This window comes from Vicugna pacos, chromosome 8 (genome assembly GCF_048564905.1).
Source record: "Vicugna pacos chromosome 8, VicPac4, whole genome shotgun sequence".
Lineage (NCBI taxonomy): Eukaryota > Metazoa > Chordata > Mammalia > Artiodactyla > Camelidae > Vicugna > Vicugna pacos.
Window position 1 is genome coordinate 77,614,573 of NC_132994.1, and position 24,205 is coordinate 77,638,777.

Here is a 24,205-nt window from a genome sequence, read left to right on the forward strand (position 1 = left end):
TCTTCTGTTCCATGGCACAGGCAGCATCACCAGAGAAAACAGATTACTTTGGAAGAAATTTAACCAGAGCAGGGCAATGCTTGTACACGGAAATGATGCTCTGATTCACTTTTTTATATTCCAGATATAAGTGACATCATATGGTGTTTTTCTTTCACTTTCTGACTTGCTTCACTTAGAATGACGTTCTCTAGGTCCGTCCATGTTGCTGCGAATGGCATTAGTTCATTCTTTCTTTGGCTGAGTAGTGTTCCAGTGTGTGTGTGTGTGTGTGTGTTTACCACAACTTCTTTATCCAGGCACTTGGTTGCTTCGAGGGATTATTTTTCAAGAGGTAAGACTGACTGAACGTGGTAAGAGAAGTCTAGCCGACTCCCAGGTTTCTGGTTTTCTAACCAATCACAAAGAGATTGTTGTCCTAAAATGAGCACAGTTCTCTGTGAGCCACCTGTCAGCAGACTGGGGGGAGGACGACTACCCAGCACAAAGGACCACACCTGAGCCCGCATTCCTGGAATCTGGTGCATCCTCTGCAGTAATGGTACGTGGCCAGTACTTCAGCTCCTCTGCTGAAAACCCTGCCGTGCCTTCCCCACCATTCACAGCTGCTTCCCTGGCTTAGGAAAGCCCCATCCTGAGCCCCAGGCTGCCTGGCCTTCTCTCTGCTCCTTGAGTTGCTAAGCTCGTTCCTGCCACAGGGCCTTTGCAGAGGCTCCCCCTTGCCTCCCGCCTTGGGGAGCCATGGGTCCTGGGTTCACATCACTCTGTTTTGATTCTGGCGGAGCCGCCGTGGTTATTTGCCCCCTCCCCTTGCTCATTTGCTTCTCCACTGGGATGCGGCCTCCAGGCCTGCTTTGTACACGGCTCTGTCCCCAGCACCTGAAAAAGCACCTGGCACGAATAGATTTCTAACATGTGTTTTGAATATGTGAATGAAAGGAAAGAAATGGTAGAGTTTGGAGCCTGCACAGAGGTCACCCAGAGAACATACTGGTTGGGAAGTTCCGAGATTCTGTGTTTCTGAAATTCCCAGAGGCTGCTGGCCTGGGGCCCACGCCTGGGGTGGGGGTGGGTCGCAGCTACGGCATGAGTGGGTGCCTGTCAGGGTCCGGGGCCCCTCCAGCCCGTCACCTCTGTCGTTCTGCAGTGGGTGCATCTTTGCACCCGGGGATGCGGTGTTGGTTCCGAGGAAGGAAGGGACCGCTGGGCAGTATCACTGATGATCGTTTCTGTCTGGACCCTTGGTTGCAGGCGAAAGAAGAGAGACTAGTGGAAGCAGAAACAGAAAATGCTGTTCTCCACCTGAGGCTGGCGCAGGTAAGGCGCTCAGCCGTCTTGGGGCTGAGCTGGGCCGGGGCCGGCCGCCGTGCTGCAGAGCCCAGTCTGCCTCTGCCGGGGAGGGGTGGGGGCTCATGCTCCTGCTGTTTTCCGTCCAGTGGGGACGCTTTCGCTGATGTTTCATGTGTCTTCTTACTCGAGCCGGGCTTGGCTCCTGGCTGTTGCTCATCTGCCCAGAGGCACTAGTGACAATTTAGTGAGGTGCCGGCGCCGTCTGGCCGGCTGTCCTGGGGATGACCTAGGTCCGGGCTCACTCCATCCCAGTGCAGGCGTCGGCGTGCGGGGCACTTCCACTGCAGCCTGCGCTGAGGTCACTGCGGCCTCGTCCTTCGCCCGAGAGACAAGCCTCTGAGCAGTCCTGCCCACGCCATCTGCCTGCCTCGCCAAGACAGAGAAGGGGGCCCTCAGACACCTCTGCCCCACGTCTCCCGCAGGCGTGCTCCTCACGGTGGGAAGGAAGGAACAGTGGAGAACAAGTGGAGAATGTTAGGTGGAGGCTGACTTGTCTTACTCCTGTGTGATTCGCCGTTGCTGCCTTTGGTGAGCCGAAAAGTGGCCCCAAAGATGCCAGGTTCCAGTTCTGGACCCTGTGGATGTGACCTTGTCTGGGGAGAGGGTCTCGGCAGGCATGGTGGAACTTAAGGTGGGAGGTGATGCTGGGCTATTGGGGGCCCCTCAATGCCCCCAAGTGTCCTGATAAGAGGGAGGTGGCAGTGATGTGAAGGAAAGCAGGGAGACATCGGGAGACGCCGACACAGGCCGCAAGAGGTGGGAAGGAGCCCCTCAGCCTCAGGGGCATGCAACTCCGCCCACACCTCGATGATTCTGGAAGCCTGGCCTCCAGGAGGGAGAAAGAACATTTCTGCTGTTTTACCCCCTGTGTGTGGTACTTGATCACAGCGGATTAGGGACACACATGCCCCCATTAAATAACCGATGCTGGAGTGTCATCCTTAAATTCCACCTCTGTGGGGTCTGAGCCCCTCAGTGGGAGCCGTCTGCAGACTCTTGACTCCCCTTCAGGTTCATTGAAAACAGTTGCACTAAATTTGCTGATTACTGTAGGGCTATCTGTACCGCCTCTTAAATTAAGGGAATATGGGTTTCTTGGCTCATTTTTAAGCTGGTGATTTACTGGCACATCCCGGCACCTGTGTAAGGTGGCCTGTCTCAAACACCGGCCCGTCTAAGCCTGAGCTTCCATAAGCTGACCCCTCTTTGTCTCCACTGCACTTCACAGAGCTGGTGAGGCCGGCGTCCTGGACACAGGCCCCCTGTGCTGCTCGGGTCACCGCAGGTGTCCCTTGGGACTGTGGCTGCCGAACTGCTGGAGTGGCTGTCCAGCCCAGTGCTGTGGGGGCCGCAGGCCGCCTGCAGGGTCAGCGCGCAGAGCAGCGCCGCTTAGATCTGTTTGTGATGTGCTGTCAGTTTGGGGAACACCAGCTGTCTTGCTAAGCATCATTTAGGTGAAAAAACTTTTTACGTTTAAGGCCATCAGACATGCCACGTCCAATAAAGCCTGTGAATTGTGGGGCACTTGTACTGAGTCCCCTGCAGTCTTTTTCAATAAGTAAGAGACAGAGCATCTTCGTCTCTGTAGCCCACATCTCCTGCTCCCACTCGAGGTCCGACGTGGTTAGCTCGGCCCCTCGAGCCGCTAGAAGCGGATCCTCTGTGTCTGCGTGACGTGTTCCCACTCTGACCCCCAGCCGTTGTTGGTTTGACCTGTGTTTTCACTGGGTGGAGGCGTGGGATGTCGATCAGAGGGAGAAACTCTTGGCGGTGGTTGCTGGCTTTTAAGAACAGTGTGACAACACAGACACCTAAATAAACTCCGTGGGAAACAAAGCCAAACAAAGCAGAAATCCCAGCTTGTTAATTTTGCCACAGGACAGGGGCACCTCCTGGCCCCTCCATGGCCGCAGCTCGGGCCAGTGTCCCTCCCAGGAGCTGTAAGGGGCCTGTCTCATCCCCCCACGGTCCTGTCCTGTCAGGGTCATCTGAGTGTGTGTGGACCCATCCATCTGTCCCTGCTGTGACGGTCTGACGTCCAGACCACCCCCTGGCTTCCTGCTGTTGCGGAAATATGTGTTACAGCCCGGTGTTACAGCTCAGTTGTGACAGCAACCTGGATCTGGGCGAGAGACCAACCAGCACTCGGAGAGTTGGAGAACTCAGGTTTATTACGCCAGCAGGCCCAGAGGAATTAACGCTCCAAGCTCTGGGCCCCGTCTGTAGCTTTACACAGGCTTTTAGAGGCTGCCAGTTTACACTTTGCAACATGATATACAAATGATACGTAACGAAAGTTGACTAATTAGGAACAAGCTTTGTAGAAATGGACCAATCAGGCGGGAGAGAAATAACCAATCAGGAGTGAGGGAAATGGACCAATCAGGAGTGAGGGAAATGGACCAATCAGGAGTGAGGAAATTGGACCAATCAGGCGTGAGCTCCATGCAAATGAAGTACTACAAATGGACCAATCAGGAGTAAAGGAAATAACCAATCAGAAGTGAGCTCAGGGAACCAATAGAATTTTAGGGGTAAGTAAGCCGGTTCAAAGGCAAAAATTGAGATAGAGCCTCTGGGCCAGGGAACTGGATGGTGCTGGCAGGAGAGTAGTGGCCCTGCCTGGGGGTCCTCCCTGTCTTTTTATGGGGCTTCCCGCCTCGCTGTGAGGTCTGTCCCTCCACACCTATCCTCCCCCTGAAGCACCCAGGGGGATCTCTGCACATGGACCTGCACTGAGTGTCTCCCTCGGCCTCAGTCCTGTCTTTAAACCCCCGTGTCTCACCCCTCTCACCAAAGCCGGTGGGAGCCTCTAGGCTTCTGTCCAGCTGCTGGTCCCCCCACCCTCTGGGCCTGTCCATTGCTGTTCCCTGTGCGCCGGCCCTTCTCGTGCCCTCAGACCCCGCCTGGGACCCTGGTGCCCACACAGCCCCCGCAGGGTGGGTCTGAAGTTGCCTGCAGCCTGGTTAGCAGCCCCTGATGTGCAGACTGGGGCCCAGTGGACAGTCAGTAAGTGTTCTCCTCCAAGAGAAAAAGCACCTGTTTCACTTCCGAGGATTTAAGACTCTGAATCATCTTCTTTTTTTCTTGCACAACAGTACCGAGAAATGATCAAGAAAAGTGGCGGCGAGACCACCCAGGTGCACGTGCAGTGCGGGGACCAGAAGCCCCTGCAGAGACCTGGGCCCCTGGCTGCGAGCCGACTCCGCCTCGTCGCTCAGGTAAATGCCCCCGAGGTCCATCCTCGCAGACATGGCAACTGCTTGTGCTCAGTCGCTGGCGGGTGCCACTTCCCCGTGGACTTTGTATGCGGTGCCTGTCAGAATAGATCTTCTCTTATGCAGTGAAAAGCAGCTTTAGTTTAAGGAAGGAAAGCCGCTCAGTGTAGCTGGCGTGGATTTTCCATCACAGGTGACTGACCTGGTCTTGTGCATTAATAAAATTATCACCGTTTTCATAATCAGTTGCAGATGGTCTTCACTCTGGGAGTTGTGCTTTCTGACAATATTGACTGAAATAAATGCACAACCTGGAAGTTGAGAGTTTTGTTTTATTCGGTGACTTCCTGAGGACGGGAGCCGGGACACAGCCTCTCGGATGGCTCTAAGAGTCTGTTCCAGAGCGGCAAGGGAGGAGCCAGGAGATGTAGGCGTTTTTTTTTTGCAACGAAGGCCAGGTAGTTGGAACATCAAAAGATGACCGTTAATTATAGAAAACCAGGTATTTCAAGTTAAGGGATTTAGTGCTTCTCTAGGCCTGGGAAGGCGCAAAGGTCTGGGCCCCTGAAATCACTCCTTTGACGTGCACCTGGCCGTCCAGGGCCAGCGCCCTGTTCTTCCCCATCCTGAGCCCCCTCAGGGGGCACCGCTGGGGGCGCTGCGGAGCCCGGCTGCCTGCTGGTCTGCGTGCTGAGTTCCCTCCGCTCGCTGTCGGGAGCAGTGGCAGCGGCTGATGACGTGATAGCACAGCATCCTTGTTTGCTGATGTGGCCGCAGTATTTTTCATCCACAGTAAATAGAAGGTCAAACCTCAAAAAATGATGGGGAGCCTGTGCAGAAACAGGCAGAGGCGTTTTGGCCACGATGCATCACGTCCGTTTCCCAAGGCCGTGCTGCACTTACAGGGTTGTCGAATGTTCTGTCACAGTTGCTCTCACTGTCACTGCTGTCAAGTGGTGGAAACCTGGTTTGTACGTGTCTGGCGAAGTGGGGCTCGTCAGAGAGACGTTGGGAAGCCGGATTCCACACACCCACCCCCTTCTCCAAGGTGGACACCGCTGATTAAGAGCTTTGTTCACCTTCTGTTGCAAACAATGTAGAAGGAAAAAGGTCATCATTACAACAATGACACCTCCATCTGCAGACAAGATTAGCTGGCCCTTAGGAGCAGTTTGTTTGTGTGCCCCCCAGCCATGAACTGCGTAAGTGTATTTAGAATGGGTTTATATGGAATTAATTTTTTATTCTCTTCCAACTGAGTGAAGTCAGTCCATCGTTGAATAAAGTATATAACTTTATCTGCATGTCATATAATAAAAAATACTTTAAAATTCAATGTAGTTTTGATGTTTTATCAAAATGTTCCCCGAACAAATGAAATTATCTCCATTTTATAGCAAAAAAGACTTAACTAAAGAGACAAAGAACATCTGTTTGAGTCCAGTTAAGTTTTGTGACTTGAGCATTTGATAGCGGCGTTAAACAGTAGCACCTGCGTTCTTTCGTTCTGTGGACGTGTCTTCAAGCCAAAAAACCTGCAAGTAATTTCAGGAAGTAAAAATGGGGCCTTACGTGTAAGATACGACTTATCAGTTGCATTGTTCCCAAAGTTCTCTGAACGCTGTTGTGTTTGTGGACCTGGAATTCCATTCTGCACGTTTATACCCCGCCCTGCATTGTTCGCACCCTGGCTCCGGATAGCACGGCTTCCAGGGGATGGTCTGGAGAGCTCATCAGAGCTTTCGTTCCCGTGAAAGGCAGGCGGGTGACGCAGAGACCGTGGGATGGTGCCAGAGTCACAGGGAAGTAAACAGCCCACGGAGAAACGTCCACGGGGAGTGCTTCTCCACCTGCAGCGGGCGAGCTGTCCTCGCTTGGAGGAGCAGGCGGGGGGCTCGATTTTCTGAAATACGTCCGATGTGTAAAACATACAGTCACACATGCTGCTTTGGGAAGAGCAGGCCCCTGGTCTGTTGGATCAGAACGTCGGGAAGGGAGCCCGGGCAGGAGCACCGTGGAAGCACTCCGCCCGCGACAGCGGCCAGAGCCTCTGGTTAAGGACAGATCGAGCTCCTGCGTTACCGTAGCGCTCGTGTGGTCGCGCCGTGATGACCAGTGGTGACAGTCATCATATCACTTGTGTCTGCTCCTATTTTGCAGAGACTGAAACGAGATGTGGAGGTGCTTCACTCCTGGTCTCTGGGCCTTTTCCGGAGGTACCAGGATGCTCAGCGGGACTGTCTTTCTGAAATAGTGACGGCCGTCCAGAGGGCTCCACTCTGCCACGAGGCCCTGCCACGTAAGACGGTGGCCCTGACCGACAAAGAGCCGGTCTGGTTTCAGAGTCCATCTCCTTTGACCCCGAGGGCAGAAGCAGGTCCCAGATGGCCCAGCGCCTCCACTCTCCGGCGCTGCCGCCCCGAGGGAGGTGCTCCTTTGCTCTGCTGACCTCACTATACCTTCTTGACCTTGACCCTGTCTCCAAGCTGAGCCCGTGTCAGGTTTTCCTGAAGTCTGGAGCTCTCCCTTCATTTCACAGCCTCCTCCTCTACTTGGGGGATCGTTGATCACCTTAAGCTCTGGTCCTTGGAACCCACAGGGGTGACTCCCCACCTGACAGCCCCCTAGATCCCCCTTCCTCCCCTGGTCCTCCCCTCGTCTGCACACCAAGCGGGCTGTGAAGTCGGGAACGTAGTGGACGTCCTTTCTGCCACGACCCTGAGACACATGTCTTTCTAGGAGGCTGACAGATACTTTGTTTTGAGTGACCCAAGTGCCCAGGGCCCATGTTCCCAGTGCTGGGGGCAGGAAGGAGTGGCCGTGGCCTGGGGACCCATGTCGGGGAAGCTGCTCCAACTGTGGGTGGACTGGCTCTTTCAGCCGCGGGGCCATTGGAGGCAGGGTGTCTGGAGCGGTCCCTGCAGGAGATGACCGAGCGATACCAGCAGGAGAGGCGTGAGCGCAGGCGGCTGCACAACACTCTGGTGGTAGGTGCCCCTCGTCCCCAGAGACCCTGTCTACCCCATGGTTCAGAGGAAGCAGCAGGGAACGGCCGGGGACCGCACATCAGGGCGGGAGGCCTCGTGTGAGCTGGAGAGGGGCGGTGGCCCGGGCCAGGCTGGTGTGCACAGGGGCAGAGGTGACCAGAGCCGCGCCTGTGGGACCCCCTGACCGGACGTGCTGGGCCGGGGGTGTGAGGGTGAGCAGCAGGCGGTGAAGGGGAGACCGGCAGAGAGGGAGAGGCCAGAGCGGGGGTCCAGGAGCTGTTCGGAGCTTGAGGTGCCCCTGAGACGCCGGTGGTAGGAGGCTGCAGCCCCTCCTTGCCAGCTCTCATCAGCTGCTTCTCTTTTTTTCACTTGCTGACTTTTTTTTGAGCCATTTTTTCCACTTAACGGAGGTCCCGGGGATCGAACCCAGGACCTGATGCACACCAAGCACGCGCTCCTCCTCTGGGCTACACCCTCACCTGCTGACTTAAAGGAGTGAGATCTGAGACCCTGTGACGTTTAAAGTTGAGACTCTGGTTCCCACTTGCCAGCCCGAGGCTGCTGGGGATGAAGATTCAGTTGACGAGTTTGCTTCCATGGGGTTGAACTGTTACCCACGGTGAAAAGGGAGGACCTTGGCCGGTGTCTCCACGTTCCGTTTTTCTGAAGCCCGAGAAGCCTGCTTTCTCAGAGTCCCTCCCGTCCCCATGCTGACCGTCCCCGGGTCCTCATTCGTGGCTCCTGTGCTCCTGTGGCCCAGCCCTCTGACAGTGATGACGTGGCTGAGCGCCGGCTGTGCACTGGCCTCTCGCAGCGTGGCCTTACCTGCTCATCATGGCAGCACTGCCCCCGATCTGTGTCCAGACCAGGCGAGGCAGGAGGGGCCCAGAGTGCTGAGGGGCTGCAGCTTTCACCAGCAGGGCTTCCCAAGACGGAGCCAGGTCCAAAGTGGACTGATGGCCCGGGGGAGACTCCCTGCCCCAAATGACAGTGCGCCTCGTGCTCTGAGCTCCGTGGCCCTTGGAAAACCTGCAGACGAGACTGCCGACCCCGCCCCCTCACTCCTGTGGGACCCGAGGCTGGAGAAGCTGTATAGGCCCGTGAATAGGTCAGTGTAGACCATTTACCCAGTTTTCAAACAGTAGGAGGGGCCGCGCTCCCAGACTCATGGGGTAACCTTGCCGGGAGCCAAGGGGGAGACTTCAGCGGGGCCTCTGAGGGGGGTGCTCACTGGAAACAGCAGGGGCTCTGAGAATAAAAATGCTCTTGTCTCCTCTTCTGGTATTAAATGAAACAGACATTGGAGATGCGGCGTGTCTGGTCCTCGTTCAGCCTCAGAAAGAGCCTCCCGGGAGATATTTATGGACAGAGCATCAGCATAAGAGCTGAGGGCAGCCCTCAGCAGTGGAGCACGCGTCAGTGGAGACGGGGTACCCGAGGTGTCGCATCCCTTCCCGCAAGGAGCCCCGTCCACCAGGCCCACGGTCCATGCATGGGTGACAACGGGGTGAGGCTCCCGGGGACGTCCTCTGGGCCCTGCTCCTGCCTCTTTGGGTCTTAACTACGAGTGACTTAACAGAAGTAAGAAGGCATGTTTGTTTTACTTACGGGTACACGTTTGGAAGGAATTGAGAGCAAACACCTTGAATAGCAAAGAGTGTCCCAGAATACTTGCGCAGGCTGGAGTGGCAGGCTCAACCTGCCTTGTGCACAGAGCGCCAGGTGCACAGGTGTCTGGGAAGGTGCGGAAGGTGACAGTCACTGCCGGCAGCCATGGTCCCCAGTGGGCAGAAGTCAGTGTTTAGGTGGAAACAGCCTAGGGTGTTGGAGCTGACATCACCATCGTCTGCGTTGTCACCATTACTTCTCGTGGACCCTGGTGCCAGCCTTGGTGCTCAGAAGCTCAGGTGACCAGCTTGGCTTGGGGTCGTGGCCCCCACCCTCCAGACTTCCCTGACCCGTGTCTGGTGGCCCAGGTACAGACAACGTGAAGACGGCCACCCCTCCCTGTGAGGTCTGCTGGTCACTCCAGGTCACCGGACGTCTCCCCTCCCCCCACTTCCTCCCAGTTTCTCTGGCCTCGTCCCACCCTCTTCTGTGACGCAAGCCCCTCTTCTGTCCTGGGACTCGGTGCAGTCTCCCCGCCGCAGGCCAGGTCTCCTCCCACAGAACTCTGCGCTCTGGCTTGGGCTTGGACCTCTGACAGTTTGATCCGCGCTGGTGTCTGTCGTGCTTTCCCGGAGACGTTTCCGTAGTCCGAGGGGCTGGGAGGAGCCAATGCTCTGTTGGGCGGGTCCCCTGGGCACCAGGGATGTAGCGTTTTCTGTGGAGCCCCAGCAGGCCCAGTCACGTGTGTCAGTGGCTGCCAAGGAAGCCAGTGGTTGGTCCAGCTGCACTGACAGAAGAAGATCTGAAGGTCAGAGAAGCAGGTGGCCTCATTCTGTGCCATGCTGTCACCCACATCCAGGGATGTGCCTCTCATTCCGGACATAGCCCTTCAGGGAGGATAAAACAGGCCGGGTCGATTTTGGCCATTTCAGGACCAAGGAGGACACACCCTGACAGCGAGGGCCGGGGGGCATGCGTGGACAGGCTGGTTTCCAGAGGACGCCGGGGCGGAGTGGCCGACAAGCTGGCCTGCGGAAGAGGAACAGAATTCTTCAGTGTGGCCCTGAAGTGATAAAAGGTGGAAGCGGTCTGCACGGTCCCGGGGGAGCTGTGTAGCCCTGACTCAAGTCTCAGTCGGGAGGTGGTGACCTCCTCGTCATTACAGGCGTCCGAGCACCGCCGGGCGGCAACGTAACCATTACTTACGTGGACGTGACTTTGATGTGTATTCCTAAGCAGTGTGAGCCCTCGCCCTGTCAGGCCCCTCCCTCCGTGCAGGCCGGGCGAGGTGCCATCCCGGTGCCATGTAGCGGGTCTGGCGGTTCCTAATCTTTGTCTCCACCCCCACAGCATCACGTCCCATTCGCCGCCGCTCATACGGGCCCTCTGGAAGGACTGGATGATGAGCCCTGGCACCAGATTTCAGAGACCTTCTGAAACGCCCGGGAGACGGAGCCTCGGGTGCTGTTAAAAGCTGTTGTCTTGGTGCTTATGGTCGAGTGATACTATTTGCCATGTGAACACATTTAAGGGTGAATTTTTAAAAAGCTTAACAGGATACTGACGCTAGTGCGTAGGGAGTTTTCCACAAGTGGAGGTGTGGCAGGAAGCGCGGCGGTCACACCTCGGGGGAGGCGCTGCTCGGGTTTGCCCTCACAGGTCGGGTCTGCGGGCCCGTGTGCTCAGGGGACAACGTCTCACCATCGTAGGAGCTGAGAGGCAGCATCCGCGTGCACTGCCGGCTCCGCCCTGTGCTGCCCTTTGATGACGAGTTCCGTGGTCCAGGTTCCCAGAACAGGTAATTTGCTTTTGCACTGTGTGTGTGTGTGTGTGTGTGTGTGTGTCTTTTAAGGAAAAAAATACGGAATTGGCAGCAACTCTCCACCCCTCCCGTTTTCCTAGCCCTGGTCCCAGAGCAGCCTGTTCTCATCCGGGCGGGGCCGCTCTCCCTGGTGCAGCCGCCTTGGTCATGACAAGTGGGGTAGGTAGCAGACGCTCTGGAACGTGGCTACAGTGTGGCTAAAACGTCGGAGCAAGAAAGGGGTGCCATGCGGGGTCTGCTGCCTGGGGGTCAGGCTCCTTTCTGGGGTTGGCAGGGCCAGGCTCTTGGCGGCCCTTTCCCTGGACGGGGAGCATTTTTCTTGGTTTGCTCCAGACCCTCCCAGCTGCCCGGAGGGGACTATTAAGGATTCGGCTGGTACTTCTGACTTAGAGGAAGCTTTGATGGTGTTGACGAAGAACACACAACTATCTGAAATCCGTTTACTTGAAAAATCACACTTCTTTCCCCAGTGAAGCAACCCCCCCACAGCAGTCTGCAGTCCACCGCCCGCCAGCAGCTCCGGATCCTGGGCCCCCGCCGGCTCCATGCTCCGCGTCCCCAAGGCGGGCCCCTGGGGGTCCACGCCTGCCCCCATAGTTCTGCTCGTGGGGCTTGACGCTTATCCCAGGGCCTCCCCACATCCTGCCCACACCCCCTCCTCTTCAGGGCCTCGCCCGCGTCTCGCCCACCTTCCTGCAGTACAGTTAACACTTGCCTTTGGAAGGTCTCTAGGAAGCCCTTGGTCAGCCTGGTGTGAAACAAACCTTTGTAGCCAACAGAAAGCGATTGGGAACTTCTTCCTCCAAGACTTTCTTTTTGCTGCCTGAGTGCCGAGCGTGCCCCGTTGACCAGCCCTGACAGCCGGGTGCAGGGGAGCCCACGGTCAGCGGGGCAGAGGTGTGATGTTCTTGTGAGTGTGGTATTCACAGGCTGCCTTGTCACACTATTTATCTGCTTCTGATTTGCCAGCCAAAACCAGACTCACAGACACACAGCACGGACTGTGGCTACCAGCGGGGGAGGGGCGGGGGTAGGAGTTGGGGGTTAACAGCCACCCACGGCCCTGCACGAAGCAGATGAACAGCCGCCTCCTGCGCAGCACAGGGAACCATATTCAGTTTCTTACGATGAGCTGTAATGGAAAAGAATCTGAAAAAGTTACATACATGTACAAAGGAATGGCTGTGCTGTACACCTGAAACTGACATTGTGCACCAACTACACTTCAGTAAAAAATTAAAGAAAAACAACTCCTTGTGTGCTGCCTGATAAGGCAGCTTCCCGCCACGTGTGGTTACATGGCTTTAAATGAATAAAAGTTAAACAAAATTAGAAGCGTGGCCTCCCCAGTTGCAGTGGCCGCACTTCAGGCGCGGAGCTGGGCAGTTCACGGGACACGACGGACGGTGCGCTGCTCGGGGCTGTTCAGCCTCTCACAAGTGCACGTGAGGCTTCATGAACTATTTATATGCCCTCATATCATTTACATTATTTGATTTTAGTTTGGAAACCTGTTGCCTCTTTCTGGACTCACGGCTGCCTTCAGAGGCCCAGGTCCATGGTAAAACTTCCCTTCTGCATCTCTCGCCCCCAAGACTCTGACCCAGGCTGTGCCTGCAGGAGGGACTAGGACGTCTGCACCCCTCCCACACGACACGCTGGGGGATAGAAAACACCAGAGGGAGAGAAAGAGAAAGTCTCAAGAGAAAGTAACAGGGAGAGGGGAGAGGAAGATAAGAAAGGGGTGGAAAACAGAGAAGTGGGAGACGGTGTCAGGGGACGGGGAGGGAGTGGATGCGGGCAGCAAGGCTGCCGGGACGCGCAGTTTGAATGTCTTTTTGTCCCCGCAGCCCTGTGTCTGGAGCAGTGGCCCACGCGTTGGACGACGTGAGTGACTCCCCTAACAGGTTCTGTTTGAAACCTTTCCGTCTGGTGCTTCAACTGTTTCCCCGGTTTTTCCGCCCCTGAGAGCGGCTCTGGGTCTGAACGGGTATAGAACAGCTCCTCCTTCACGCATGGCCTGCTGGCCAGCGTGGCCGCTCCAGCCCCGCGGGTCCCGGGGCGCTACCCCCGCACCGGGCCTCGCCGCCGTAAGAGTGAGGACGGTCACTCCACTTGCTCATTGCTCGGCCCCCGAATCAGCCCGGGCCCCTAGGACTGAGCTCTCAACTTGGAGCCCAGGGAAGGAAACACAGGTGAGGTCTGACCAGGCCAAGCAGGGCTCTGCGGTTTCGGACCGAAGCAGGCCCGCCTCCTGGGAGCCGCGGCTCCGCGCCCCCCTGGAACTCACACGCTTCTCGTCTTTGTTGAAAAGGCTTCGGAGCAGCAGTGAGGACCCAGACGTGGTCTCTAGACACGGGGGTCATCATGGGTCCACATGTGTCGGGTGGGCCTGGACATGGCTGTGCCAGACAGCGAGGGGGCGTTGGGGGCAGGGGTCGTGTCGCAGAGCGCGGACCCACCTAGTGGGACGCCCATGGCGTGGGCAGGACGGGGGGCTGAGGAGGTGGCCGAGGCAGGTTGGCACACACACTCGTGTAGGTCTTCGGTTCGTAATTGTCATGACTTGTAAACCTCACTGTCTCCCTTGGAGCCTGCTAGAGCACCCTCCGTTAGCCTTAAGAACAATACAGAAAGAATTAAACGTTACGCGGCTCTTCCCGTATGAAATGCACTTCAGGGAAAATGAGCCGTTGAGGGAGTTTTTCTAAGGAGCAGATTCTAGAATAAATTCAGACTAGATGATAAGAGTAGAAAGTTGCCTTTTGTGGGGCAGTGCCCTTATAAGGAGAGAGCAGAGCAGGGTGGCTCTCTGTCCAGCGGTGGGGGCAGCCAGGGCCAGCCATCTGCGGCTGGAGGGGACGCTCAGCAGAGCACGATCGTGTGGGTACCATGATCTCGGGCGTCCAGCCTCTAGAACTGTGAGCAATAATTTCTGTTGCTTATAAAAAAAGAAGGAAAACCCCGTTTGAAACCCCTCATGGCTCTAGATAACAGCCATCAGCAGGTGTTAGACCCCAGGGGCTGACGAGGTCTTTACAGTGGGGGCAGGGGCCCCTCTCAACCCACCGACAGTGTGCCTCGGGGACATTGGGGCCTTGACGTGGTGCAGCAGGCCACCCGCAGCCCTGTGTGGCTGACCCTGCCGCCAGTCGAGCCTTGGCCTCCATCATTTTAAAGGAGAGGCAGCCAAGTCAGAGTGAGGGACATCTCACGGGACAGAGGACCTGGTCCCTTCAGCCGATGAGTAACCTTAGTGGACGGGAGTGGGGGTGCCTCAGACAAGAGGGGCTGACAAGCCTCGGACCACCAGGGCTGGTCCTCTTTTGAACTTGACCTGGAGGAGCCACTGGAAAGGCATTCTGGAGACCACCAGGGAAATGTCACGTGTATTGGCTGGTATCAACTTTATAAGGTAAGATTAATGGCACAGAGCTATGTTAAAAAAAAGCCCCAGGTGTCCTGAAGGGGATTGTTGGGTGCCCCTGCTGCAGGGTGTGAGGGCTTCGGGGGGAGGGGTTGCGATCTGAAGAAATAGTGGGGAGACTCCCTGCTGGTCTGTGTAGGGGTTTCCTGTCCTGAGTCTCTCCTGTGGGTGGCAGTGGGCCGTCTGCTGCCCATGGTGAGGGCTCCCCAAATGTGTGGCTGTGGCCCAGGGAGGGAGTGCTGATTCTCAGCATTAAAGCAGCATCTTTCCCACTTTCAAACTGACGTCTAAAGACTCACGTTGCCCGAGGAGGAAGCCCAGAAGAGGAGGAAGGGGAAGAAAGGGAGTCGGGAGCGGTTCCTTCTCAGTGACAACATGCTGACCACGGCAGGCAGAGGCCAGACTGGCTGGAAGCAGAAGGCTGATGACTGAGTTTCCCAGGACATCACACTGTGACCTCACCACCAGCCAGAGGAAGGTCCTGTCACAACTCAGTAACAAAAAGATAAACAACCCAATCCAAAAATGGGCAGGAGTCCTAAGCAAGCAAGTCCCCAGTGCAGACACACAGACGGCCAAGAGGCCCATGGGAAATGCTCAGTATCGCTTATCATCAGAGAAGTGCGATCAGAACTACACTGAGATATCACCTCACACCAGTCAGAATGGCCATCATTCAAAAGTCCACAAATGACAAATGCTGGAGAGGCTGTGGAGAAAGGGGACCCTCTTACACTGCTGGTGGGAATGCAGCTTGGTGCAGCCGCTGTGGAAAACAATATGGATTCTTTAAAAAACTGAAAATAGACTTACCATATGATCCAGCAATTCCACTTCTGGGCGTATATCCAGAGGGAACTCTAATCCGAAAAGACACACGCACCCCAGTGTTGACAGCAGCACTATTTACAATCACCAAGACATGGAAGCCACCTAAGTGTCCATCGACAGACTGGATAAAGAAGTGGTGGTATATATATACCGTGGAATACTGCTCAGCCACGAAAAAGGATGGTGGCATTTGCAGCAGCCTGGATGGACCTGGACATCGTCATACTGAGTGAGGTTAGCCAGACATAGAAAAGTACCATATGATGTCATGTATATGTGGAATCTAAAAGAAAAAAAGAAAAGGAAAAGACACGAATGAACGTATTTGCAAAACAGAAACAGACTTACAGATGAAGAAAACACACTTGTGGTTACCAGGGGGAGAGAGGAGGTGGGGGTTAAGTTGGGAGTTTGGGGTTTGTAGACACTAACTGCTATATAGAAAATAGGTAAACAGCAAGGTCCTGCTGCACAGCACAGAAAACTACATTCAGCACCTTGTGATAGCCTATAGTGAAAAGGAACATGAAAAGGATTATGTACGTGCACGTGCACATGCGGGTGTGACTGAGTGACTGTGCTGTACACCAGAAACTGATGCACCATTGTAAGCCGATTATACTTCAATAAAAATAAAAACTTCAAAAAGGAAAACAAAAGTCCTTACTGGTTAGATGTACAGACTGAGATCGAATGATGCGTTGTCTGATATTTAATTAAAAACACGCCAGAGCGCACGGAGGCGGGCTGAGTACGAGCGTATCCCGGACAAGACTGGCTGAGAGTCGAAAGGCTGGGGGGCGGCGCGTTCAGCTGCTTCCTCCTGGCGGGTGTTTGCGCGTGTCCGTAAGGAAAAGCTCAGTAAGGCGCTGGGCGGAGGCTGCATTCTAGCCTTGAGGTGCCTGCCACAGAGTGAGTGTAGAGAGCACGGGGGTGCCGGCCTCCGAGTGAATGTTGGTCGTCTCTGCTGAACGCGGAGGTGGCGGGCCCCTGGAGCACAGTGACGGTCCTGAGGTGCCCTCACGTCGAGCTGCCCCCCGAGTCCCGTGCACTTTCCCCCAAGGCCTGTCGTCTGAGTCAGTCTCATGGTGACATGTCGGAAACTTCAGCAGCTCTTTTTGAAGTAGTGTCAGTGGATGGAGTGATGGCTGTATTTTTTTTTTAAACAAAGAAGCCTTGAAAACTGTTGTTGCTTATTATACAATCCCTATGGCAGAGTCTCTGGAAATAAGCACTTTAAAATCTCGCTTTAAAGGAGTTTTCCTCCTATGGTTCGATACCCTGTGTGTTGCCTGGAGGACTGGGATGACTGAGCCGAGCAGGAGGAGGCCAGTTAATTCTCATTATTAGGGATGCCTTGAGATGCCTCATTAAATGGAGGCCTTGAGATCATTTTACTACCCTCGCCTTTTATGGGTGAAGACGTGGAGAATTTGTGGTCAAGTTCCTGCCTTTTCTACGTTCCCCAGCTCTGAGAGCACCTGGCCGCTGCGGGAACCGTCCGCCGGAGGACGCCCCGGGGGCTGAGCCCCGGGGTTCTCTGTTACTGACAGTCTGCACCCTCCCTGTCAAATTTCCACTGCGTCTTCAAACTCAGAAGTTTGAGAGTTTAAAAAAATATTTCACCCATCAAAATAAGATAAAATTTCTTTTGATTGGGGCATTCTGGATTATGTTGCAGAAAACCAGCAGCATCTGAGTCATTTTATAATTGAATAGACCTGTTTGCTGAAGGGCTTCCTGTCGGCTGATCTGCTGAAAACGCGAGGGTCTGTTCTGGGACACTCTAACCCTTGGCTTCCGCGTTATGTTTTTATTTCCAAAAGTCTAAAGAGAGTTTGAGTTTGTATGGATGTGTAAGTCAGCACTTCATTTCAGTTTGTAATCTAATTCCACACTTACGAGTCTTGGATTCAACCTGTAAACACATCAGCCGCAGATGGAGAGTCTGGCTTCTGCCCTGCTTCTCGGGGACTGTAGCCTTGGTCACCCATTTGTGTTTGTCATTTAACTTACATCCGCTGGTTTGATAATCAGATGCGGAAGAACATGTTCCTGGTTCAGCTGCACTGTCTCTGGGACAGCACGTTCGGATCTCAAACGTAAACTTCCCAGGACGAGGTCCCGATTGTCCCCTCTGATGGCCTTGAACCCGACAAGCCCTGTGCTGCCTCCGAGCCTCAGCACGTGCCCTTCCCCGACCCAGGCGCTCTTCCACCCGCACATGCTCACCTGCTCGTCCTCCGCGCTCAGCGTACGCGCCGCGGCCTCAGAAGGGCCTTTCCTGGTGTCCGTCCAACGGGGGCCGCTGTCTCACTGGTCTCGCCACATCTGTGTCCTTCTTCGTGGTCCTTAGTGGCACTCTCTGTCGTTCTCTGTCACTTATTTGTTGAAACTGTTGGCATCGCTGGGCTGTGCTTGGCCGGGCGGGTGTGTGTCCTTCTGTTCGCCCTGAGACTCGGTTCTGGATGCGGCACAGACGTCTCTCCCCACGTATCTGTCGTGTGAGCGACCAAAGGGTGACACACGCACTTCTAGCTTGTTTGTTTGGGGGCAGGTTACCCTCAGAGACTGACTGCTTTTGCCAGCAATTTACTTAACCCAGGTTCACTGGGAACGGAAGTAATCCCGTAAGTCAATAGCATGCAAGGTAACGTCGCTTAAAAACCCAGGAAAGAAGGGACACCTTCCAAACAAGTGAGGCGACTCACACGTCGTTCCAGGCACGCGGACGTGAAAGAGGGGAAGTGCAGGTTCAGTCGCGGGGAGCCTTCCTGGGAGGTGGTCCTCAGGAGAGGCAGCCTGGCCAACCATGCACTGGTGCCCAGCTGCCACCAAACCGGAGTCCTCGTGGCTGCAGCTGTGGCCAGAGCCTGTGGCTGGATCGACGTCTTCCCTGTGGTGGGAGATAGTGCCCCGGGACTGCGGCTCCCGGGAGAGCTGCCTGTGCGTGACAGGGCTCCGGGGAGGAATGGACTCCAGGTCAGTGACGCCCCAGAGAGTCAGCCCCCTGGGGGACTACCACACTGGGGCACAGGCACGGCCTCCCGTGGTCGTCAGAGGGGGCCGTCCCAGTCGGTCATGGCAGCCGTGTGCCACGATCCATGACCTGGCCACTCACCCTACCACACCCAAGAGGCCAAAGCCACTGTGACTGGTGTCTGTCCCCATTTGTTCCCCTGAAACTGTCTGCTGTGGTAGCCAAGGACCCCCAGGGACACGTCCGGTGGGTCACTTGAAATCAGGACGTAAGTGACCCCTCACTTAAGACTGCACACACCGCCTCACTCACGCCTTCTTAAACTTCCCCTCCGGCCTCAGTGATTTCATCTGCTCCCTCTTGTTGAGTTTGCGTTTTGGAAATACTTTTAAGGCTGTGATGTCAGGAGTAAGCCAGGCGTGCCTGAGGCTGGGGGCGCAGAGACCCGCTGGCGGATGGCTGGGGCCGCTCCACTGGCTTGCGCGCTGACAAGGCCCCTGGCAGGCAAGGTGGCCGGTGTGGAGGGGGCACCAGGCAGAGACACTCCAGGGAAAAGGCTGAGTTGAAAATCGATTGCAGCCAAGGCTAACGATTCCTAGAGCACTGACCTCTGATCGTGAGACGGCGGAGGCTCACCTCGCAGGTGATTCAGCATAGAGCACCAGGCGGCCCTGCAGCGTCCGAGTGCAGCCGCATCCTCTCCCCCAGCTGCCCAGGACCCGGCTGGCTTTCTGCGGCGAGTAACTGACTAACAGCCGCAGCCTCAGAACAAGCCGGTGAGGACTCCACGGCCCGTGCCTTTAAAACTGCCACCTGAAGACAAGCGTACAGCCTCCAAGTTGCAAGTTACGCTTTATTCGGGGGCCTTACTGCGGACTCGAGCCCAGGAGACAGCCTCTCGGGAGGGGCTGCTCTGGGGAGGCGAGGTGCGTGGGGTGGGTACGTAGTTTTACTGAAAAAAATGTAGTCGAACATCAAAAACTTACTGCTGATCACAAAAACAGCATCTCAAGTTAACAATTTTAGTGCTTTTCTGTGTATGGGGAGACGCAAGAGTCTCAGCTCGCTGACATCACTGCGTTCTGCGCACCTGGACGTTTAGGGCCAGTGTCCTCCTCTTTCTCCATCCTGAGTCCCCGCGGGGGCACGGCCCGGGGCTGCAGTGGCTGACACCTTGAAGGCAGGCAGCGTTCGTTCTTTACTAGAATGGCAGGCAACAGTTTTTTGTCCACAAAACCCAGATACGCCAGTTTTGGGACATGTATTTATTTTGCAGAGAGAGATGTCAGGCAGGTGACGACGGGGCAGTTACGACTGTGGAGCAGCCAGGCGTCTGCAGGCTGCGCGGCGCTGCGGCCGCGTGGCGTGGAGATCCTCCTCTGCCCGGGGCTCTGCTTCATGATGGGCATTTTGTTTGGAATTGGAGCCGCTCAGATTTCTTTCCCTTTGCTTGGTGAAACCCAGGTGCATTTCTTGCTGAAATTTCCTTTGCTTCTCTTAGCATAGGATGTCACTGAAGAAATAGTTTAGCAAGATCAAACGTTGATGCTTTTGAAAAAGAAACCTTTAGTTCCACCAGTTATAATTACACCGGTGTCCGAGTTGGAGCCCTTTTGCCTTATGAACATCTGAGCCGTCCTGGGAAGGTCAGGCCACCCGGGCTGCCTGGCCGGGTAACTTACAGGTGGGACCTCTGTGTTTCTCTGCTGGTCTGACTTGTTGGTCAGGGCTTGGCAGACTCTCCCTCTGAAGGGCCGGGGAGTGAACTCCGTGGTTTTTGGGGCCGTATGGTGTCTGTCTCAGTGACTCGGCAAAGCTGTTGACTGAACCCCACAGGCAGTCTGTGCGCGCGGTGGGGCTGTGTCCCAGCAAAGCTCGTTACAGAGGAGGTGGCCGCCGGACTGGCCCGGGGCTGTGCTCCGCCAGCCGCTGCTCAGTGTTATGAATGCAGCCCTGGCACAGAATGACCATTTTTTTGTTTGTTTGTTTGTTTACTCTTTTTTACTAGGAAACCATCCTGGTGGAATGCAGTCGGCCTGGTCGCCCTTTGATTAATAAGACATACACCTTTGAAAGGTGAGTGCCTTTCACGGTGGCAGGTGAGGCAAAGTAACGCAAATGTAAGCGCTGTGTCAGGGTTCGGCTGGTCAGAGGTACACGTTGTCCTGTCATTTTGGCCAATCGCAAAGGGGCAGAGGCAGTTTGGTGGAGAAAGGACAGTGTTTCAGCAAGTGGTGCTGGAGCAGTCGGACGTCCAGAGGCAAAAGTGGAGTGAAGGGTCACCCACATGTCATGCCTTTTGCAAAAATTAACTGAGATGAAAACTAGACCTAATGTGAAGTCTCACACCATTTCATTTTTAGAAGCTGATGCAGAAGAAAGTCTTTGTGACCTTGGGTTAAGCACAGAATTCTGAGAAACACCACCAAAAGCATAATCCATGAAAGAATCAAAATGAAAAGCCCTCGTTTTGTTTATGGTATTACCTGGAGTATGAGAAGACGAGCCACACACAGGAAGGAGTGTTTGGAAGTCACACGGTTTATGAAGGACCGGACCCAGAGGATACGGAGCTCTCCTGAAAACAAGGGCATGAAGCACCACAAGTCCCTGCACCGACGCCGGGGCAGAGAGCGAGGCCAAGATGGTGGCTGTTTGGAAACTTCGGGAAATGCCCCTGAGAGCACAAGATGCAGCTACACGTGTAGCAGAGTGGCTGAAAAACCCCAAAGCGGACGGGCCGAGTGCGCCCGCCCTTCAGGCGGTGCGGTGAACACAGACCGCCTGCCCGGCAGCCCCCCCCCCACCCCGGGTGTTTCCCCAGCACGCTCACGCCGCCTCCCGTGTAACTGGCAAAAACTGGGAGCAACGCAAGTGTCCTTCAGTGGGAGGGTGTCTGGGGGCTGCAGCCTGCAGGGAGGACGGACTGTGGCCTCAGGCAAAGGAAGCCAGACCTGAAGTTCATTCGGATTCGTCCCTTTACAGAAATTTTGGAAAAGACAAAACTCTAGCAGCTACCAGCGGTGGGGCTGGGAGGGGGTGGTCTGCAAGGAGGCTGCACGAAGGAATTCTGGGTGAGGACGGAGCGCCAGCAAGAAGACTGAGCCCTAAGTACTGTCACGGAAATAAAGGGCACATCTAGAAGCTGAGAGCTGCTTTATTTGGTGGGCCTCCTGGGGACTCGAGCCCAGGACACAGCCTCTCGTGGTAGAGACAGTTCTGCCCAGCAAGGGAGGGGCCAGGATATATAGGAGTTTCTGGCAACAAAGGCCAGGTAGTTGGAACATCAAAAGATTAGTGTTAATGATAGAAGTCCAGACATCTCAGGTTAAGGGATTTAGCACTTTTCTGTGTGTGGGAAGGTGCAAAGGTCTGGGCCCCTGAAATCACTCCTTTGACGTGCACCTGGCCGTCCAGGGCCAGCGCCCTGTTCTTCCCCATCCTGAGTCCCCTCAGGGAGCACCGCTGGGGCCACCACAGAGCCGGGCTGCCTGCTGGTCTGCATGCTGAGTTCCCTCTGCTCGCGGTTGGGGGCGACGGTCGCCGCTGATGATGTGACGGCCGCAGCGTCCTTGTTGACTGGCATGGCTTGTTTTTGTTCACAGAACCTTTTAAAATACCTTGCATTTTTCAAAGAGACTTTAAGATACCTATCAGTCAGTTGTGATATGTGGACCCTGATTCAATCAGACAAACTGCTAAACCATTTTTAAAAAGCCAGTGCTGGAGTCATTCTAGTAACATCAAAGTAGATTTCAGATTAATAACGTTACCAAGGAGCAAGAGGGTCGCATCCTAACAGCCCGGGGACCAGTATTAAGAGTAGTAACAGCCCAGAGGGAATCACAGAGCTTCAGCGCACATGGAACAAGTGCTGACTGGGCCCAGGAGACAAGCGAACAAACCCCCAGCCGTAGTCGGAGGTGGGAGCCCTCCTCTCTCAGCAACTGACGGACGAGAGCGCGGGAGCCAGTAAGGACACGTGTGCTCAGCAGGCAGGCTCGACTCACGCTGAGAGGTCACCAGCCCCTCCGACGTGGCGAGGGGCCCGCGGGTGACCCCCATGTCTTGCGTGCTGTCTGGGCAGAGCCCTCGGGCCTTTAGGTCGGAAGAGAGACGGCGTCTCCACGCGGCCGCCCGGCTGGGTGAGGCTCCGCGTCTTCTCACGCGGTGGGGCCAGCTCCGTGCACCTCCAGCTGTTTTTCTGTAACAGCGTGGAAAGCACTTCTCATGCAAGGACTAGGTAAGAAACTCGAGGACGTGCACGCCGCGCTCTGTGTACTGTGCTCATTTTTTCTTCTCCATTTTGGGGGCACTTTGTGTGCTGGGGTAGCAACCTTTTGTCCGTGATGTAAGCTGCAGCTACTTTTCCCAGGTTGTCATCTGTGGTTTTTTCTTTGCTTGTGATATCTTTTAGCCGTGCAAAAAAAAGTTCTTTTCCCTTTAACACAGTCATAGTTAGCAAGGCTACCAGGTGGTAGGTGCATGTAGCCACGTGTGTCAGTGCTCCGTGGATTGATTTTTCACAGGAGCCAAATCTCATGACCCGTTTGGAGTGTGTCCTTGAGTACAGGCTGAGGAAGGCACCCAGCTTTATTTTTCCCCCAAATCTGTCCAGTTACCTCAACCCCACTTGTTAAAACATGTCTTTTCCCCACTAATCTGGGGAGCCCCCTTTCTCGTGAGGGCTTCGCCGCGTGCACGCCTATCAGTTTCCGGTTCTCTCTCCTGCCCGTGGCCGGTCCGTCCGCCCACGTGTCCTGGCCACGCTGCCCCTGCACCGGCCTCGCAGCTGCCTGAGACCCACCCTGCTGCCCTTTCCCCCAGGGGCTTCCTCTGTGCTCTGCTCCTTTGTTTTGCTAAGTACATTTTAAAATCAAATTGTCTAGCACCAGAAAGATACTGATAGTATATGCGGTATTTTAGGGGAGGATTCAGGTCAGTTTATAAACTACCTTTGGGAAAACTGTCACTTCACGGAGCTGAGTCTTCGTATCCAAGAACACAGTACTGCCTGTCTTTTCACTTACTCATTTAATTCTACGTCTTTCAGGGTTTTTTCCCCTGGTTTTCTTCATAAAGGATTTAGACACTTTTTTCCCTAGCAGGTGGAGGACCTGTTCCCCATCTCATTGGTGAACTCATTTTGTTTGCATGTGAAAGCTGCTGATTTTGTACGTGAATTTTGCATCCTGCTACTTGACTAAATTCTCCTATTGGTTTCGTAGTTTCCTTCATATTTGGTTTTGGACTGCCCCGAGGCCCGGCCATATGACCTCCAAGTAGCCAGTCGGACCTTCTGTTCTGTGACTTTCACGTCACCGTGTTGGCTAATGGTGACTCCACACGATGTGGAGCAGCGCGGCAGGTGGCAGGACTTGGATCTTTTCCTTCATGTTGAGAAAGGCTTCGGTGTCTCTTTAAGTAAGATGTTCACGAAGCCTGGAATATTTACTGCTCAGAAGTTCGCTGTCCCTGTGTGTCTCATACATTCATTCAGCTGTGATGATTTTTAAAAGCTGATGGGAAGAATAAGCGCATTGGAGAACAGGAGAGACGCGGGCCCTCCCCTCTCCTGGATGATGCTAAGGAAGTGCTGTTCATTTTTCCAAGTGTGACAGTGGTAACCTGGTGATGATTTTTACAAGAGTCACATCCTTTAGAGATATGTAGCAGACATTCACGGATGACCTGGGCGTGAGGTCGGTTCCAGGGCTTCCGGGTGAGGTCAGGAGGTGGTGGCCGATTACAGGAGCCGGTGGTGCACAGCTGGACTCATTCACTGTCCTTCCTGCTTTGGTATTTTGGTGGGACTTTTTGGGTGAAAAGTTACAGTATTTAAGAGCTCAGCTCCATCCCACTTGCTCTAAATGCCCTCTAGCCGCGTGTGGAGCAGCGTTTTGTAAGGAAAGCCCGGAGGCTTGATGTCAGTCCTGCTTCTAGAGATGAGCTGGATCTCCGGGCTGTCAGGACACATTTTGA

General features: G+C 55.0%; 1 protein-coding gene across 10 annotated transcripts in view; it reads left to right on the forward strand.

The window, feature by feature from the left end:
• Nucleotides 1-24,205, forward strand: part of KIF25 (kinesin family member 25) — a 56,051-nt gene that overhangs the window by 6,871 nt on the left and 24,975 nt on the right. For 8 of the 10 annotated variants that reach the window (XM_072966226.1, XM_072966227.1, XM_072966228.1 and 5 more), the window contains 8 exons: nt 1,252-1,317; nt 4,449-4,571; nt 6,729-6,867; nt 7,449-7,555; nt 8,853-9,062; nt 10,873-10,961; nt 12,836-12,872; nt 20,232-20,299. In XM_072966226.1, the coding sequence (XP_072822327.1) occupies nt 1,252-1,317; nt 4,449-4,571; nt 6,729-6,867; nt 7,449-7,555; nt 8,853-9,062; nt 10,873-10,961; nt 12,836-12,872; nt 20,232-20,299 (839 nt within the window). The remainder of the gene's footprint in view (nt 1-1,251; nt 1,318-4,448; nt 4,572-6,728; nt 6,868-7,448; nt 7,556-8,852; nt 9,063-10,872; nt 10,962-12,835; nt 12,873-20,231; nt 20,300-24,205) is intronic. The other 2 variants (XM_072966235.1, XM_072966236.1) reach the window with 2 other exon arrangements.